At 34.8% G+C, this 17,802-nt stretch overlaps 1 protein-coding gene across 9 annotated transcripts in view; it reads left to right on the top strand.

Annotated features, from left to right (window-relative positions):
• The window catches only part of VPS54 (VPS54 subunit of GARP complex), a 106,310-nt gene that overhangs the window by 43,786 nt on the left and 44,722 nt on the right, over window positions 1-17,802 (top strand). For all 9 annotated transcript variants that reach the window (XR_010317914.1, XR_010317915.1, XM_003413634.3 and 6 more), the window contains 4 exons: window positions 1,519-1,904; window positions 12,305-12,431; window positions 13,321-13,428; window positions 16,791-16,846. Coding sequence is in view for 7 of the 9 variants with exons in the window: in XM_003413634.3 (XP_003413682.1) it covers window positions 1,519-1,904; window positions 12,305-12,431; window positions 13,321-13,428; window positions 16,791-16,846 (677 nt within the window). In the remaining 2 variants the exon portion in view is untranslated. The remainder of the gene's footprint in view (window positions 1-1,518; window positions 1,905-12,304; window positions 12,432-13,320; window positions 13,429-16,790; window positions 16,847-17,802) is intronic.

Raw genomic sequence — 17,802 nt, 5'->3', positions numbered from 1 at the left:
GTTAGATATTATGATAGATTAGGTGCTATAGATTAGATACCATAATAGGTTATAAAGGGAATGTTACTGAAAATATGTACTATCCTACGTGGTTTTAAGCAAACAGACTTGATGAGCAAATGGTCTCTTCTACTTGCAGGGTATTTAAGGTCTTAAATGTTGGCAGTTTATTAACCCTTTAACACTATGAATTCTCCCAGGATATTCAGAGATAATGCATATGAGCTACAGTGTGAAAAATCTAAAAGTAAAAAAGTGAGAAGGATAATGTAGTCAAAAGGCATATGCAGTTAGGAAGAAAAAAATCAAATTTTAGAAGTTCACATTTGAAATTAGAAATCATTTTAAGGGTACATTACCATAAGAACTAATCTTGGTAGTGTTACAAATAAAATATATGTGAACTGATTCTTAAAGGCATTTTGTTAATCTTTTTAAGAGGAAAATACTTTGGGATTTTACAAATCAATAAAATAATCAGTTCTTGAAATGTGAAATAAGCAGCCTTGGAAAAAAAAGTCCAAATGAATTCTAGTACATCTCTAATTTGTGACTGGACCACCAATCTTTCTTTTCTGATTCTTTAGGATTTTGAGTCGGAATCGACTCGATGGCACTGGGTTTGGTTTGTTTTTTCGTTAGCGTCTTGAGGCACCATAGTAGTATAGTAGAGGAAACCCTGGTCATGTAGTGGTTAAGTGCTACAGCTGCTAACCAAAAGGTTGACAGTTCGAATCCACCAGGCGCTCCTGGGAAACTCTGTGGGGCAGTTCTACCCTGTCCTATAGGGTCGCCATGAGTCAGAATCAACTCAAAGGCAATGGGTTTGGTTTTTTGGTTTTTTTAGTAGAGAGAACTTCAGCTTTTGAGTTTAGGGAAACCTGGGTTCAAATTTTAGTTTTGCCACTTACTAACCACATGCTTTTATTAAAGTTATTTAATGTCTCTGAGTCTCAGCTTCCTTATCTGTAAAACGAGAATAATAATAATACTTGTTTTCTAAAATCACTAAAATTAGAAAATGAGAGTATGTAAAATACCAGTAACTACCACATAGTACCATAAAAGGGTGAGGTCAAGTAACTGTAATCATATTTTAGTCAGATAATGGTGATGCTTATGATGTGTGGGGGCTAAGGAGGTCATTATATCTCAGATACTAGAATTTCTGAAACTAGAATTATAATCTGAGATGGCTGTGGGGTACTCTTAACTTTCTAGAAAGTTGCTGGTGTTTGGGGGGTGGTAATGGCAAGCAAAGAAAGAAGGTAAACCACCTTCTTTCTTTTACCCTTTTGTCTTATCTTCCATTTATTAATCTTTAGGTTGCACCTTTCATCTCTCTTCCATTTTGTTTTGCCCAGTTTTCAGGATCCCACAATCAAACAATTAATTCACACAATGGAATTGAAAATATATGTGGAAATCTTTTATTATTTGCATTTTCACAATTATCTGGGTAGTCAAGGAAGGTATCGTATAATACTCCATGATTTTTTTTTTTCCTTCCCTTTTAAGCTGAGCCATTATCTGGATATAGTGGAAGTAAACATTGCTCACCAGATCTCTCTGCGTTCAGAAGCATTTTTTCATGCAATGACCTCTCAACACGAATTGCAGGACTACCTCAAGAAAACTTCCCAGGCTGTAAAAATGCTTCGAGATAAAATTGCACAGATTGATAAAGTAATGTGTGAAGGATCACTACACATTTTAAGACTGGCACTTACCAGAAATAATTGTGTTAAAGTGTACAATAAACTGAAGTTAATGGCCACTGTACACCAGACTCAGCCTACTGTACAGGTGTTGTTATCTACTTCTGAATTTGTTGGAGCGTTGGACTTAATAGCAACAACACAAGAGGTTCTACAACAGGAACTTCAGGGCATTCACAGTTTCCGGTATGTCCATTAAGTAAGCCATTAGAAATAATGTTAGAATGTTTCTTAAAGGATAAATCTTAGTGTGTAATGTTAGCTAAAGAAGTGGGAATGTATTCAAAGTAAAGTGGGTTTTTTTTCCTTCCAGATTAATCTGTTTAGTAATATTATTCTGGTATTTTAGTATTAGCAAGACAAAAGATATAAGGAATGATATTTATAGAGACGTTTGGATAGGTAAGCGTCTGTTTTTAGTAGGTGAAGTAAATGGAAGACTAGTTCACAGCTTTGGAGATGACAACATTTTGAAAATGTTGAAACAGTTTTATGTCAAGATGATAGATCAAGGTGGAGAGAGGAATGCCAGTATATTGAAAACTAAGTTTATTTAGAAAGCCCTCTGGTGGGTTTTAAATTTAACAATTAATAAAATTTATTTCTGACTTGTAGTTTTTTTTTTCTCACACTGCAAGAAATTCTGTATGGAAATGGAAAAAAAACTCAATTTCTCTAAGTTGCTATTTTAAAAATACCTTCAAGAAAGTAAATTACCTTATTCATTTTACCCATAGTTATTTTATGTGAAATCATGTAAAAAATGTTTAATTTATATATGGACCGATTGCAGGCCATCTACATTTCATTCAGTTAAGCAGGCTAGCAGCATTCGTGTGGAAGTTCCTACCTATTGGGAAACTCATCCAAACCTTGTACTCACTAAGTGACTACAAAGTTTTATACAAGATGTATTCAGTATGTTAAAAGACCAAAAGCCAAACCCATTGCCACTGAGTTGATTCCGACTGCTAGCAACCATATAGGACAAAGTAGAACTACCCTGTTGGGTTTCCAAGGATCAGCTGGTGGATTTGAACTTTTGGTTAGCATCTGAAAGCTTGACTATTGCACAACCAGGGCTCCATCCAGTAACTTAATGGATACTTTGCACGCTCCAGGGAAGTTACTATAGGATCCTTATGAGTTAGAATCAACTGGAGGGCCTACAACAATAACAACATGGATCCCCCAGCGTGGAACCCAGGGTGATGAAATGATTTTTAATTTCCTTTTCACCTTTGAAATTTTAAATATTTCACATCCTCTTCAAATGTGTGGGTGTGTGTGGTTTATATATATTCACTAAAATGGTTGTATTTTTTCCCCAAAGGTCATGCAGTTTTTTTTTAACTTGTTTTTTGTTTCCTTGATTCATAAGTTTATGCCTAATAATATTGATGAAAGGTATATTTATCCAAAGCTATCTGGAAAAGAATTTTAAGAGCAGTTGTATATTTATTCCTAATAGTTTGATTTATTGCAAGACAGAATGAAAAATTTATCATCCTGTATTTATCCTGAGCCCACAGAAGAATTTACCTTTAGCTTCAACCTTACTTTTTTTGCGTGTGCCTTAACTCAGCAAAACGTTCTTCATAAAAAAGTGGATATGGTTTTTTAAGACTTTCAAATTGTTCTGATTATCTACATTTTGCTCAAGCCTCTTTCTACTGTTATTATTTTACAACCTAAAACTAAAACAAAAAACCAAACCCATTGCCGCCGAGGTGATTTCGACTCATAATGACCCTATAGGACAGAATAGAACTGCCACATAAGGTTTCCAAAAAGCGCCTGGTGCAGTCGAACTGCCAACCTTTTGGTTAGCAGCCGTAGCCCTTAATCACTATGCCGCCAGTGTTTCCTTTTAGAACCTACACGTGTGCGAAGAGTATTTATTCTTCATGTGAAACATCTTCTGCAAAGTTGCTTATCACGTGTGAGTTTCATTATGGGTATAACTATAAAAGTCTGGTATCAGAGACTGTCGAGTTCCTGACTTATGATAAACATCTTCTTCTGCAAATAATTTTCAGAGACAAGAGTAACTCTAAATGAAAATGTTTTTCTAATCAAGGAAGAATACTGACCTGTACTTGAAATAGTGTAAGGCTGGCATACTGTAACCTAGTTTTTTAAAATTTAGTTTCTGTCAAATCCTACCTGATGATTTATTTTCTTGACTTTATCTTTTCTTTTGTTATAAAGTTGTCAATTATCAACATTAGTTACTTGTATGGCTTCATGGACATTTTTAAGGCCATTTAGCTTTGTTTGGAAACATAAGAATTTTGAACCTTGCAGGTTCTTTGGTCTGATCAGTCAGGATAATGGATATTATGAGTCCCTTTACTATGGTGTAAACTGTGTTCTCCTTACTTTATTAAAATGGTTAGATTGTCCCAGTAGGAGATAACAGATATTGTGCTCAAATTTCATACATTACTCTCTATCTCTCTTTTTCATACCAGAGACCAGATTTTAGTAATTTTTATGGGACTTATCTTAGAAAGCATAGAGTCTTAGAATAAGAACTCTTTCTCTCAGTAGAACATCCAGAGTTCTGTTGAATTGCTTTAATAGTCTTTTATGGATCTTAGTCCAAATTTTGCTTTTGGTGATAATACACTTTGTATTCCTTAAACTTTCAAACCAAAGTCTTGTAATAGTCAAATCAGTACAAACTTAAATCTCTATTTATTTAAATACAATTTTCATAGTTTGTGTACTACCTTTTAGCATACTATCAATCTAACAATGTAGCATATTTTTCTAGTCGGTGGTAGTACATGATGATGTATAGTTTCTTTTCTTAATCATTATTTTTGTAATTTTTTGACCTTTATTTTCTGTATAAACTTTCTTTGTCTGTGACTTCTGAACTCCCAGAGCTCTTTGTTTATACACTAATGAAATTTCACAGTATTCTGCTTTGTTTTATTGTTTGTTTTCTATTAGAATTTAAATGTCTTGGGCAAGAACTATGTCATACACACACATTAATAAATATTTGTGGAATCTGTGAGTTATCCAAGGTATTACCAAATGTATCTTGATGCTTTGTACCATTTTCTTTCTTTTTTGTTTAAAATTTCCATAACCATTGTCCCCAGTGAGCCATTATAGTTTATATATAACTGTGGTTCTCAATCCTGGCTGCATGTTAGTACCCCCAGAAGAGCTTTAAAAAAAATATTCTGCACTCCACCTATTCCAGTTAATTCAGACTCCCTAGAGGCTAGAGCCGGAGCATCTGTACGTCTTTAAAGCTCTCTAGGTGATTCTCCGTGTACCAGGATGAGAACCCTGGCTTATGGTGACTGTTGCATGGTCTGTTTTTCAGGATTTGGAATCAAAGTCATAACATCTTTGTACATAATTTTATTCTTTTGAAAACAAAATTTTCAACTAAAACGTCTTATCTGTATTCAAAGAGGGTTCTAGTTAATATGTTAGGGCTACAACCTATCTAATATTAATGTAGAAACCCCAATGTTTGATCATCTGTTCTGAACCCAGGGAGTAATTTACACAACGGGAAATTTTGGCTCATTGCGTAATTCTGTATATTAGTACAGAGATTATTAAAATGAATCTGTTGTACATTTGCTGATTGTGTAATCTTTGAATCTTTTAAATGATTTTACTGCCTAAATTGTTGCAAAATTGGGCAGTTTGAATTATCAGGACGTAAATATTTTTGATCATTACTTATGAAAATTCTGCTATTAACAATAAAAATGAATGATAATAAGTGAAACAATATATATAATTTGTGTGATCTATACTAATTTAAGGAGCCCGGATGGTGCAACGGTTAAGTACTTGGCTGCTAAAACCAAAAGGTTGGCGGCTCAAACCCACCCAACGGCTCTGCAGGAGAAAGACCTATCAAATCTGCTTCCATAAAGGTTACAGCCTAGAAAACTCCGTGGGACAGCTCTACTCTGTCATGTGGTATTGCTATGAGTCGAAATCGAGTCAGTGATACCTAACAACAGTAATACTAATTTAACTCTAAATGTTGCTGAGGTTAATTACATTCAAATGCTTGTTAAGAAGATATAATACAGAAGTCTTACTATGGGCTTAAGAAAACATTTAAGCCTTGATGTCTTGCAGATTTCGATATAAGAAGCTTTAGTTACCTTGAAATTCAGAGATGTAGTGCTGTTAATCGAACTTTCTTATTGTAAACATTTATGTAGACACTCAGTTTTTACCATCATGTTAATCTTCTTTCCTTATTATTTTCTACTGCTACTACTACCACCACCCTGCCCACCTCCCCCGAACATTTATTGAATACTTTGGTACTATCTAGCAGGCACTCTGCTAAGCATGTTGTGTATATTATTTGATTTCACCCCTCAAAAACCATGAGATAGATAATCTTATCCTCATTCTTACAGGTAAGGAAACTGAGGCAAAGTCTTAGATAACTTACTCCAGGCCATAAAACAAGTTATAAAGCAGTGGAGTCAGGATTCAACCCAGGTCTCACCTGACCCTAGAGCCTATGCTTTTTAATATATTTAATAGAGGATCTCACAGGGCCTCAGATAGATTACTTGGAACATTAGTGCTCATTATACAGCGCTATAAATGTTAAAACTGTGGACAATTGAGTAGTAGGTTTGCTGAGCCAGGACCTACCATCGTAATTGATTTTAGGATAAAATTAACGAAACTAGGTTTCTAGTCGTATGCTTTTTTCCTTTAGAAGGAAAAAATAAAAAACATTCAGAGTTACTTACAGGTTCCAGCTTATTGTGGTTTCATGTAATTGGTGGCCACCTTGGGATTCCATTTAAGGGATTTTTATTATTGGAAGTATCAAAAGGTATTTTTTGATCCTGAAATAATCTTTAATTTAGACCTTCAAAATATTATAGTAAGAAAATACACACATTGTATATCCTGGGATGAATCTAGGAGATCATAGTTTCTGCTATTTGATGAAGCTGGTATTACTGTAGAGTTTATTGATACACAAATTTCTCTGATAAAGGCAGCACAAAGGGTCACTGGAGTGGACATACAGTTTTAGAAAATCCAAATTAATATAAAATTGAGGCATATAAAATAGTAAGTATTGGAATTGTCCACATTTACTTAGCTGGATATATGGACCTAACTGCTTTTTCAGAAAATAGTATTTTAGTTATTTGTCTTTGCAGTAGGTTTCCTTTTGATCACTCTAAATTACTCGATGTGATCATTAAGCTACGTACTTTTTAGGTGAACTGGTAGCAGATTTATTTGCTGTTAAATATTAAATATTTTGATAAGTTTAGTAATAATGGTTATGCCATTATTATTGAGTCTGTTTTAAAAGTGGTTCTCTGGGTGGCACTAATGGCTAAGCGCCTGACTACTAACCTATTCAGAGGCATCTCGGAAGACAGGCCTGCGCTCTGCTACTGAAAGGCCACAGCTTTGAAAGCCCTATGGAGCAGTTCTGCTCTGCACGCGTGGGTCTCCATGAGTCAGAATTGACCCAGTGGCAACAACAATTTTCAAAATAGACAAGAATATTTAAAAAACAAACAAACAATTAGAGCAAAGATGAATAGGTATATCTTGTAGAACATTCTGGAGGTACATTTAAGGATTTGTTTTAAAGAATTCATATATATGTACACACACATATATTATCAGATACCTGTGATTACATAATAATAGTTTTATGTTAGTATTGAGGTTCATATCCATTTTTCTTTACTAATCAGACTTTAAAATTCTGATATTTAAGGATGCATAAAAATGAAGCTACTCAGTTATTTAACAATATGAGGTCATATAGAACCTCACATTTAAGTTATGCTGAAATGACAGGGAGTTTTATTATTTTGATGCCCAGACACCGGGGAATGAAATCGTATGGACTTCCCACCATAATTCTTTGTTGTGATTTGTTGAAGAGTATTCGTTGTTATTTGTTGAAGAATTCAGAGCCCTGGTGGTGCAATGGTTAAGATATCGGCTGCTGAGTTTGAATCAGGAGTTTGAATCCAGAAGCCACTCCTTGGAAAACCCATGGGGCAGTTCTACTCTGTCCGATAGAGTCGAGATGAGTCACAATCTACTAGGCGGAAATGGGTTTGGTTTTTATTAAGGATTCACATGGTAAAAGTTAGAAAAAAGTTTCTGCTGTAAGTTTATACTTTTTGGCTCTGAATGTTTGCCTGCAGTCTGCAATAAAAAGGAATCTGTGATCTTCATAAAAATTGAGAACCAGTGTTGAAGATATGTGTAAATTTATACCCTACCCTGTTGCTCTGTGTTTTTTAACTTTTTATTTTCAAAAATTTAAACCGTACACAAAAGGAAAGTAATTATATGAAGAGAATTGTATGAGCCTGGGTAAACTGTGTATCACCCATGAGCTACCAACATGGCCAACTTTGTCTCCTTCTACCTACTCCTGGATTATTTTGAAACAGATTTCAAACATTGTTTCATTTCATCTATAAATATTTCTTTAGGTATCTCTGATAGATCAGAATTTCAGTATCATTCAGATTTTTAAATGGCCAGTCAGTGTTCAAATTTCCCTGTTTGTCTCATAATTCTTTTTTACAATGGACTTGTTGGAATCAGGATCCAAGTAACATCCATACATTGCAATTGGTTGATATTGCTTAAGTGTTTTTTAATGTATAGTTTCCCACTTCTTCACATTTTCTCTCTTTCAAGGAATTTATTGAAGAAATTGGGTTATTTGTCTTGTAGAACTTCTCAGAGTAAATTTTGCTGACTGCTTCCCCTTGCTTAACATGTTCCTCTTTGGCTTATATTTTCGACAAATTGGTAAAAAATTGGTAGCTAGAGTTAAAGGCTTGATCAGATATAAGTTTTACTTTTGGGCAGGAGCGCCTAATAGGTAAAGCTTGTTGCTGTTGAGTTGATTCCGACTCGTATCGACCCTATCGGACAGAGTAGAATGTCCCCATAGGGTTTCCAAGGAGTGACTGGTGGCTTTGAATGCTGAACTTTTGATTAGCAGCCGAGCTCTTAACCACTGCACCACCAGGGCTCCATCTAATAGGTGGTGGTGTGTGTTTCAGTCAGAAGGCATATGTTTGGTTCTCTTTTATACTAACAGCAGCCATTTGATGATCATTGCCTAGATGTATCATTTCATTAAGTGTTGTAAATTGTGATATTCTAATTCTGTACTTCTGTCTTCATTTATTAGCTGTAATATTTTTATAAAGTTTCTCCATAACACTTATTTGGCTATACCAAAAGGCAGTTCTTAAAAGGATGGGCATGTTAAACTCCGGATTCTTTCCTTTTATTTAGCAATTTTCAAAATAATGAATTGAAAGTGTAGCATACTCCAAAGGTGACTAATGAGGCCTTTTTTCCCTTCACATGATTATAAACTCGTGGATTTATATGTATTTGAAGTATTTAAGTTCTTTGCTGTTTTTATAGATGTTCAAATTGTCCTGGCTCTTGAAGGACCCTGCTCAGGTTCGTTCTTGAATCCTTTTGACATGATTCCATAAGTAGTCATTGATAGTTTTCTTACTTTGTATTATGACAAGATGTTCACATTATTTATTTTCTGTCCCAGACTTGTCCGAGCAATTTCTCTAAGAAGCCCTAATTACTTTTAGTAGGAAATGATATTTAGAGATCTCAGTCTGGGTATCAGAGGTGTGCCTTACTACTGGGGTTGGTCAATATTTTTAGGCCTTTGTAATGGTCAGAGCTAGAAAATACTTTCTGGTGTTCTAAAGAAAAAAAAAATTTTTTTTTCCCATTTAAATTCAGTACTAGAGGACCTTTACTTCTTCAGACATCTCTATGTGTCTCCTTTAATCCAGACTGAAAATTGTGGTTCCTAATGATACCAACATAACTGCTCATTTGTTTTATTCTGCAGTACACACAGAATGCTGTTGGAACTAACAATATTATTACTTAAAAAGCAGTATAGAATTTTTCCTTAAGATAGATACCATGTGGCAGTAAGTAAGATAGAGTTCTTTTTAAAAAATTACCTGTATAAGACCAAATGGTCCACAGCTATTTTAAAGCATAGACGAGAAGGTTGGGGGGCATGGAGTTTAAGTTAATGGGAGTGAAACAAATAGAACAGAAATAATGAGAATGTTGATAAAATACGAAGAATGTTACCAGTGTCACTAATCATTGTGTCTAGGAAATGGAATGAGAGTAGGTTTCGCTGTGTATATTTTCACTAAAAAAAAAAAAAAAAAGATATTCCATGTGGGATGAATAGTTGATCATTATGTTTTAAAGTCACTTGAAATAATTCCTCTGTGTGGTTTTTGTCACCAACTTGATACACAGGTTCATTTGTTTAATTTGCATTGGTTATTTAAGGATTACTTTTTAAAAATTTAATTTTATAACTGTGTTAAGTAGTTACGTGGTTCCATAGTCAAATCTATAAACCAAGGAATATTCAAAGAAATTTGGCGTCTATCCTGGTCTTCTCCACACTTTCCCTCCCTCCCTCTATAAATCACCTTTTTAAAAAAAGTTTTAGTTTATATACTTGTATTTATGTCTGTCTGTCCCTTGTCCTAGATAAGCATACTATACGTACTTTTCTCCACCTTGCTGTTTTCAGTTTACAGTATGTCCTGGAGATCATTCTACAGCATGCATTGTCAACAGAGAACATCACCCCAAGGCGAAAAAATCTTGGATATTATAGTGGTTTGTGGCCTTCCAAAGGGCCAGAGTACATAAGCAGATATACAGTATTATTGTCTTATTTATGTGGTATTAAAATTTCATGGGGGCAGGTGTGATTAGAAGAAAAAAATTCTAAAAAGACTCCTCCGGGGGACAATAATGGAATAAAGGTTGAGAAACACTGCTCTATAGCAGTGTGTAGAAGTATTCCTCAATTCTTTTAAAAATGTATAGTGTCTATTTAAAGATATGTCATGATTATTCAACTAGTCCCCTATTGGTCAGCATTTGGGTTGTTTCCATTCCTTTGCAATTATAAACAATGCTGCAATATACAGATGTTCTTTTGCATTTTTGTCAGTGTTCCTTTGGGACAAATTCCAAGAAGTAGAATTCCTAGGTCTAACGGTAATTGCCTCTGTAATTTTGCTGGATACTGCCATATTCCCCTTATGGCAGTGTTTTAGTTTATGCTAGTGGAAATGTTCTAAATAAGTTTATTGTGAGATGTTGGTACCATTTATGAGAACCTTATTAGTCTTCTAATTAGTTGTAAGAAATACGATTTTCACTATGCAAAATGCAAACTTATGCATTATTTCACTTATCAGATTTGTTTCAAAATTATAACTACGCCTACTTACCAGATGTTTTTAAAAGAAGAACAATGGGTCTATCTAAAAGGTCGCATGGTTTTAATTAGAATTTGTGCCACATCTGGCCTTTAGACAGTTGTCTACATTAAAGGTTTGTTTTCAAATAAATGTAGTATATGTATATTTTTAAATGTTTAGAAATTTTCTCCAAAAGATAGACCTTTTAAAAAATGTTTTTTATTCTGGGGTTTAAACAGATTTCCCATTGCTTATCTCACTTTAAGTTTTAAAATACTTTGGACCAATTAGTTAAGGTTTCATCGACCCATTGCTTTTATGAAGCTGTTAGATTGTGTGGCAAAAAGCCCTTTGTATATGAAGGTACTCATGTTTAATACCCTCAGAGTAGGAACTGCTTGGGACCATTCTTGTCATTTGGATAGCATGTTCTTTTTCTAGGCAAAAGGTTCCAAAGCTCTTTAGTAGTACCTGCCTTTACAATTCCCGTAACTCTCCCCATACTAGAGTTCTTCTCACTTTATCTCTTAAGTGGGGTTTGCAAATATTAGAGGTAGAACATTATATTATATGAGAAAAAAGGTCATGAACCAGATGTAACTCAGTCTTTTTATATCCCACAGTCTTTTTTTCTGGTGACTTTCAGTTTAATGATCTGAGGAATATTGCATAGTAATGCAAAGTGATCATGACAGGGATTGAAGTGAGTCACTCTGTACCTGTGGTCCTTCAGATATTTATATGTCCTAGACCTGGTTGCACAGTCATTAAGAGCTGTGGCCGCTAACCAGAAGGTCAGCAATTTGAATCCACCAGCTGCTCCTTGGAAACCCTGTGGGGCAGTTCTACTCTGTCCTATAGGGTCACTATGAGTCGAAATTGACTTAAAGGCAAGGGTTTGGTTTTAGTTAGAACAGCGCTTAGCACGCAGTAGGTCCTTGTACTGGAAAGATAAATGAATGGGTAGCTACAGGCATTGATATTCAGTAAATGGTTAAAGAAGAAAGGACTTAAGACACCTGACTCCGTTGACTGTGAAAAGCAGCCATAAAATTCACCAGGTAACATGTTTCGACAACTCTTTGGATATAAAGAGAAAAATAGAATTCAGGAGATTAAGTGAAATTATCTGTTACTTTGGTAACTTAAAGGATGCCATTTTAATAAAACATCATGTTATTGCATAGGTACTGTCTGCTAGAAAAGGTTATCTACTATGTTTTCTTTGATCATGAGTGAATCTGTGGTTTTTAATGGATATATAGATAATACCTTTTTCTTCCTTTGTAGGCATTTGGGATCACAGCTTTGTGAATTAGAAAAACTAATAGATAAAATGATGATTGCAGAATTTTCTACTTACTCTCACAGTGACTTAAATAGACCCCTGGAAGATGACTGTCAAATTTTAGAAGAGGTATGTATTTTAACTGTGGAATGACATTGATGTCATTGCTTAGTTTTAATTCCCAAGAGCCAAAGTTTAGAACATATTCTTCTCAGTTTATATGGAGCAAGATTGTCTTAAATTTTTAAGGTCCATCAAACCTATCAAGTCCTTTCCTAGCTATATGACTTTAGCAAGTCCCATAATCCTATGAAATTAGAGAATAAAAATAAATTTTAAAGCTTCATAAGAAACTAGAGTTAAAATGAGGTCTTTAAAGCTTACAAACGAAGTTCAAAATGTAGGATGAATTAACTTTATTCATCTGCATGCGTGCGCTGGAGTATGTCTTGTATAATATGGTAATTCACCAGTCATTCAGATTGAGCTCCTATGATGAACATGTTTTATATATATACATATATATCATATCTAGGGTTCACTTATCTGGTAACTTCTCAGTGCAGACTATTGCCAAGAACTAGTAAGGAATCTAAAAAGCCTTGATAGAAGCCTAAGTAAAAGAGATTTTTTTTACATGTTAGCAGAGAGTTCAGGTCATCGTTCCAGTGTTCTAGACCACTAAGTAAAAATTACAGGGCTCCTGAAGTATTTATTGGGCATCAGAGTTTGAGAGATACTTTCTAACTACTTTTTTTAAAACAAGGCCTAAAAATATCCTAATATTTGCCTCCAAACCAGCTTGTTTGGGTCACGGTGGTAGAACAGGATTCACCTGTTTTAGAGCATTGACTCCAAAAATCGGATGACAGAATTGCTATGGGAGAGGTCTTTCCACGCTTCTAGAAAATACCATTTGCAGGGTAAAGATCTGAGGATCAAGCAATAAAACCCTTGATGGTGAATATGAGATTATTTTATATTTAAAATGTAAAATTATATACTCTTACTTTCATAGGAAAGACTAGTGTCTCTTGTATTTGGACTTTTAAAGCAGAGAAAACTCAATTTTTTAGAAATCTATGGTGAAGAAATGATTATTACAGCAAAGAATATCATAAAACAGGTAATATACATTTTTATTTGATTTATTTTGGTCTAGAATCTTCTGTGAAGCTTTTTTTTTTAAAAAAACATTATCATGGTAATGAAACCTGCAGTATAATAGTCGTATGTACTTATTTATGTAAAATTGAAAATACAGACAAATAGAAGGAAAAAACCATAACCCTACCACCGTAAAGTTTGCCACTTTAAGAATATTTCTGTGTGTGGATTGTTATTGATGTGTTTCATCGTTGCCGTCATACTGTTAATATGATTTTGAATTGTTCATATTTCAGTTAGAATCATAACATAGTGGTTTCTCATATTATTATATAAGCCTTCAGAAATACCATTTTTAACGTTTGTACAAAATTCCATCAGTATTATGTTCATTAACAAATATTTACTCAGACATTTCCTCTGTGTTGAATATTTAGGTTGTTTTTACTTTGATGCTGTGAATTACATGGTCACAAACATCTTTGATATGAAGATTTTTTTTTTTTTTTGTATTTAGGACTGTTTTCTTAGGGCCGATTCTCAGAAGTAGATTTATTGGTCAGGGTGAAATTATTTTTAAATTGTTTGATATGTAGAATTGAATTGCTGTCTAAAAAGATCTTAGCAATTTATACTCCCCCCAGCAATAATGTTTTTTCCTTGATCTTGGAGAAATTGTAATTATAAACTAAAATCTATGTCTTCTTTAGTCTTCCCTGATCTTTGTTTAACTTTTTTTTACTCAGATAAATTTCATTCACTGAACTTCAGTTTTTCTATACAGTCAGCTCTCTGTATCTGCGGGTTCTGCATCTGCAGATTCATCCAACTGCGGTTCAAAAATACTGGGGTGAGGGGAGTTTGAAAAAGCAAAACCTGAATTTGCGACCCACTCGAGCATTAAGGGGAATCCATGGGAATGAAATGATGTATAGTCACACCCTGCTGTAGCCTCCGGCTATTTCACAGATTCTCAGTCTCTCTCTAGCACTCTCTGAGCATTGTTCACCTTGTGCCTAGTCTTTATTCCCTAAATGATACAGTATAACAACTATTTACATAGTATTTACATTATATTAGGTATATCTAGAGATGATTTAAAGTATATGGGAAGATGTGCGTAAGTTATATGCAAATACTATGCCATTGTATATGAGGGACTTCAGCATCTGTGGATTTTGGTATTCCTTGGGGCTTCTGGAACTAATCCCCTGAGCATACCAAGGGATTACTGTATATGAAAATATGATGTTAAACATATTTATTAGGTTTAATTGATGATCATTAGGTTAGATGTACATTTTGAGTTTTTATTGTATAAATAAAACAAGCAAAAAGATTACAATCACCCCCTTTTACCTTTCTTAGATACTAATTAATTACTTTTTAAATTGGCACAATTATTTTAGATAATTGTTGGTAATATCTACTAATGCTGAACATATATTTTTTCTCTTTTTTTAATTGTACTTTAGGTGAAGGGTTGCAGAACCAACTAGTTTCTCAATGTCATATTGTTTCATGACATTGGTTAACAACCCATGATATGTCACCACTGTCCCTTATCTACCTTGGGTTCTCTTTTACCAGCTTTCCTGTTCCCTCCTGCCTTCTAATCCTTACCCCTGGGCTGGTGTGCCCCTTTAGTCTTGTTCTGTTTTATGGGCCTGTCTAATCTTTGGCTGAAGAGGGGCTGAAGGGTAAACCTCGGGAGTGACTTCATTACTGAGCTAAAAGGGTGTCAGGGGCCATATTCTCAGGGTTTCTCCAGTCTCTGTCAGACCAGTAAGTCTGGTCTTTTTTTGTAAGTTAGAATTTTGTTCTACATTTTCCTCCAGCTCTGTTTGGGACCCTCTAGTGTGATCCCTGTCAGAGCAGGAGGTGGTGGTAGCCGGGCGCCATCTAGTTGTACTGGACTGTCTGGTGGAGGCCATGGTAGATGTGGTCTCTTAGTCCTTTGGACTAATCTTCCCCTTGTATCTTTAGTTTTCTTCATTCTCCCTTGCTCCCGAAGGGGTAAGACCAGTGTTGTATCTTAGATGGCCACTCACAGGCTTTTAAGACCCCAGTTGCTACTCACCAAAGTAGAATGTAGAACATTTTCTTTATAAACTATGTTATACCAGTTGAGCCAGATATTTCTCTAGACCATGGTCCCCACAGCCCTCAGCCTAGCAATTCGGTCTCTCAGGGAGTTTGGATGTGTCTGTGGAGCTTCCATGACCTTGCCTTGTACAAGTTGTGTTGGCTTCCCCAGTATTTAAACATACACATATTCTGTGACCCAGCAATTTTATTCCTAGGTACATGCCCAATAGAAATATATTGTATACCTAAGTTCACCAAAAGACAGTACAAGAGTGTTCATGGCAGCACCATTTGTAATAATTAAAAATCCAGCAATTCTATTCTTATGTACGTATCCAAAAGAAATATACGGTATACATAAGTTCACCAAAAGACAGTACAAGAATGTTCATAGCAGCACCATTTGTAATAATTAAAAACTGTAAACAACCCGGATCCCATCAAGAGTAGAAAGGATAAATAGAATTGTGTTATATAATACTATACAGTATTAAGCATGAATAAATTATGTGCTTCAACATTGATAAATACCACAGACATACTGTGGAGCTGAAGAAGCCAAACACAAAAGGGCATATATACTGAATGATTCTATTTATGTAAAGTTCAAACAGGCAGAATTAATCTTTTGTATTAGAAGTCAAGACAGTAATTTTTGCGGGGAGGCAGGAGTGATTGGGAGGGGTGTGGGAGGGACTTCTTGGTACTGGTAATGTCCAATTTCTTGAGTTTAGTACTGATTACACAGATGTATTCCATTTGTAAAAAAAAGTTTGAGCTGTAATCATAATTTGTACAATTTTCATGTTTATACATTAATGAAAGTTTTTTTTAATTGCTCTTTTTAATCCCCAGATTTCTCTTGAAGTCTAAGCATTTCTTTATTTCTTTAAACTTTAAATTGTTGAGTGTGTTACAAGGAACTATAACCTCCAAAATAAATTCCTTTTGGGATTTTAATATGAAGCTTATAACTTGTTCCTAAGTATTACAGTTCTTTTTTCTGGTGTGTGATTTTGAACAGATGTGAATAGTAGAAGTTTTAAAATTTATTATAGTTAAGCAAATATTATGGCTCAGACATATATAGTTCAAGAGTAATTATTTAATAGGGCAAAGGTAATGCTGCAGTTTTTCAAACACCTTGAAATACGTGTAAGAGATCCAAAAGAAGCCTAGTAAAACAATTATTATAGTCAGTGAGGTCCTTTTTAATGTACAAATGAAACATGGGAGAATTTAGGATTCTAAAGACAGCTAATCAAATTGTTTGTTTTTTCTTTAATTTTGCAGTGTGTGATTAATAAAGTTTCACAAATAGAAGAAGTAGATACTGATGTTGCTATGAAGTAAGTATACATATATAGGTTGGGGGTTATCAGGGAAAGACAATACACCCAAATTACAATAATTGAAGGAATTATTTACTAAGGTGTGAATAAAAAAAAAACCACAAGTGACAGTGTGGTACCTTTGAAGGAACTAGGGAAGAGAGCAGTTAACAGAATCTAGAAGGAGAAACACACGTATTATTGTTAGCTGCTATCGAGTTGATTTTGACTCAGAGCAACCCCAGTGTGACAGAGTAGAACTACCACATGGGGTTTTCTAAGCTGTAATCTTTACAGGAGCAGATCACCAGGTCTTTCTCTCGTGCAACTTTTGGGTAGGTTCAAACTGCCAGCCTTTAAGTGCACTTAATCGTTGAGCCACCAAACTAAAAAAACCAAACCTGTTGCCGTTGAGTCAATTTCAGCTCATAGTGACCCTATAGACAGAGTAGAACTGCCCCATAGAGTTTCCATGGAGTGCCTGGTGAATTCTAATTGCCCACCTGTTGGTTAGCAGCCATAGCTCTTAACCACTACACCACCAGGGTTTCCTTCCGTTGGGCCCCCAGGGCTTTTGAAAGACATGTTAATAGTTGAGAAAAAGCTGTGTCCTTCAGTGGAGGGACTCAGTCATCCTGAGGCAACCGTTTACAAGGGCTCCTCTTTGACCAAACCCAGAAGGTCAATTTTTCAGGACAGACAGCCAGGGTAAAGAGGAATACAACATAAATATGAAGGGGAAAACGGGAGATAATTCTTTATAGAGGAATAGCAAGTATAAGTTTAATTTATTCAGCTATGTAATTAAAAGCCAGCTTTTGATTGGCTTTGAAAAGTTTTCAGTGAATGATTTTGAATTGCCCTTGTAGTGATCTCTTACTTTTTCCCTCAGAGTTTTCAAGTCTGTAATTTTTTGTTTTCACTCTTGAAATTCCTATTCATTTATTTTGAGAAGAAGAATGATATTTTAAAAC

Source organism: Loxodonta africana, chromosome 15, assembly GCF_030014295.1.
Source record: "Loxodonta africana isolate mLoxAfr1 chromosome 15, mLoxAfr1.hap2, whole genome shotgun sequence".
In the NCBI taxonomy this organism is placed as follows: Eukaryota; Metazoa; Chordata; class Mammalia; order Proboscidea; family Elephantidae; genus Loxodonta; species Loxodonta africana.
The sequence above is the reverse complement of the archived record's forward strand: the minus strand, read 5'-3'. Positions and strand labels throughout refer to the sequence as shown.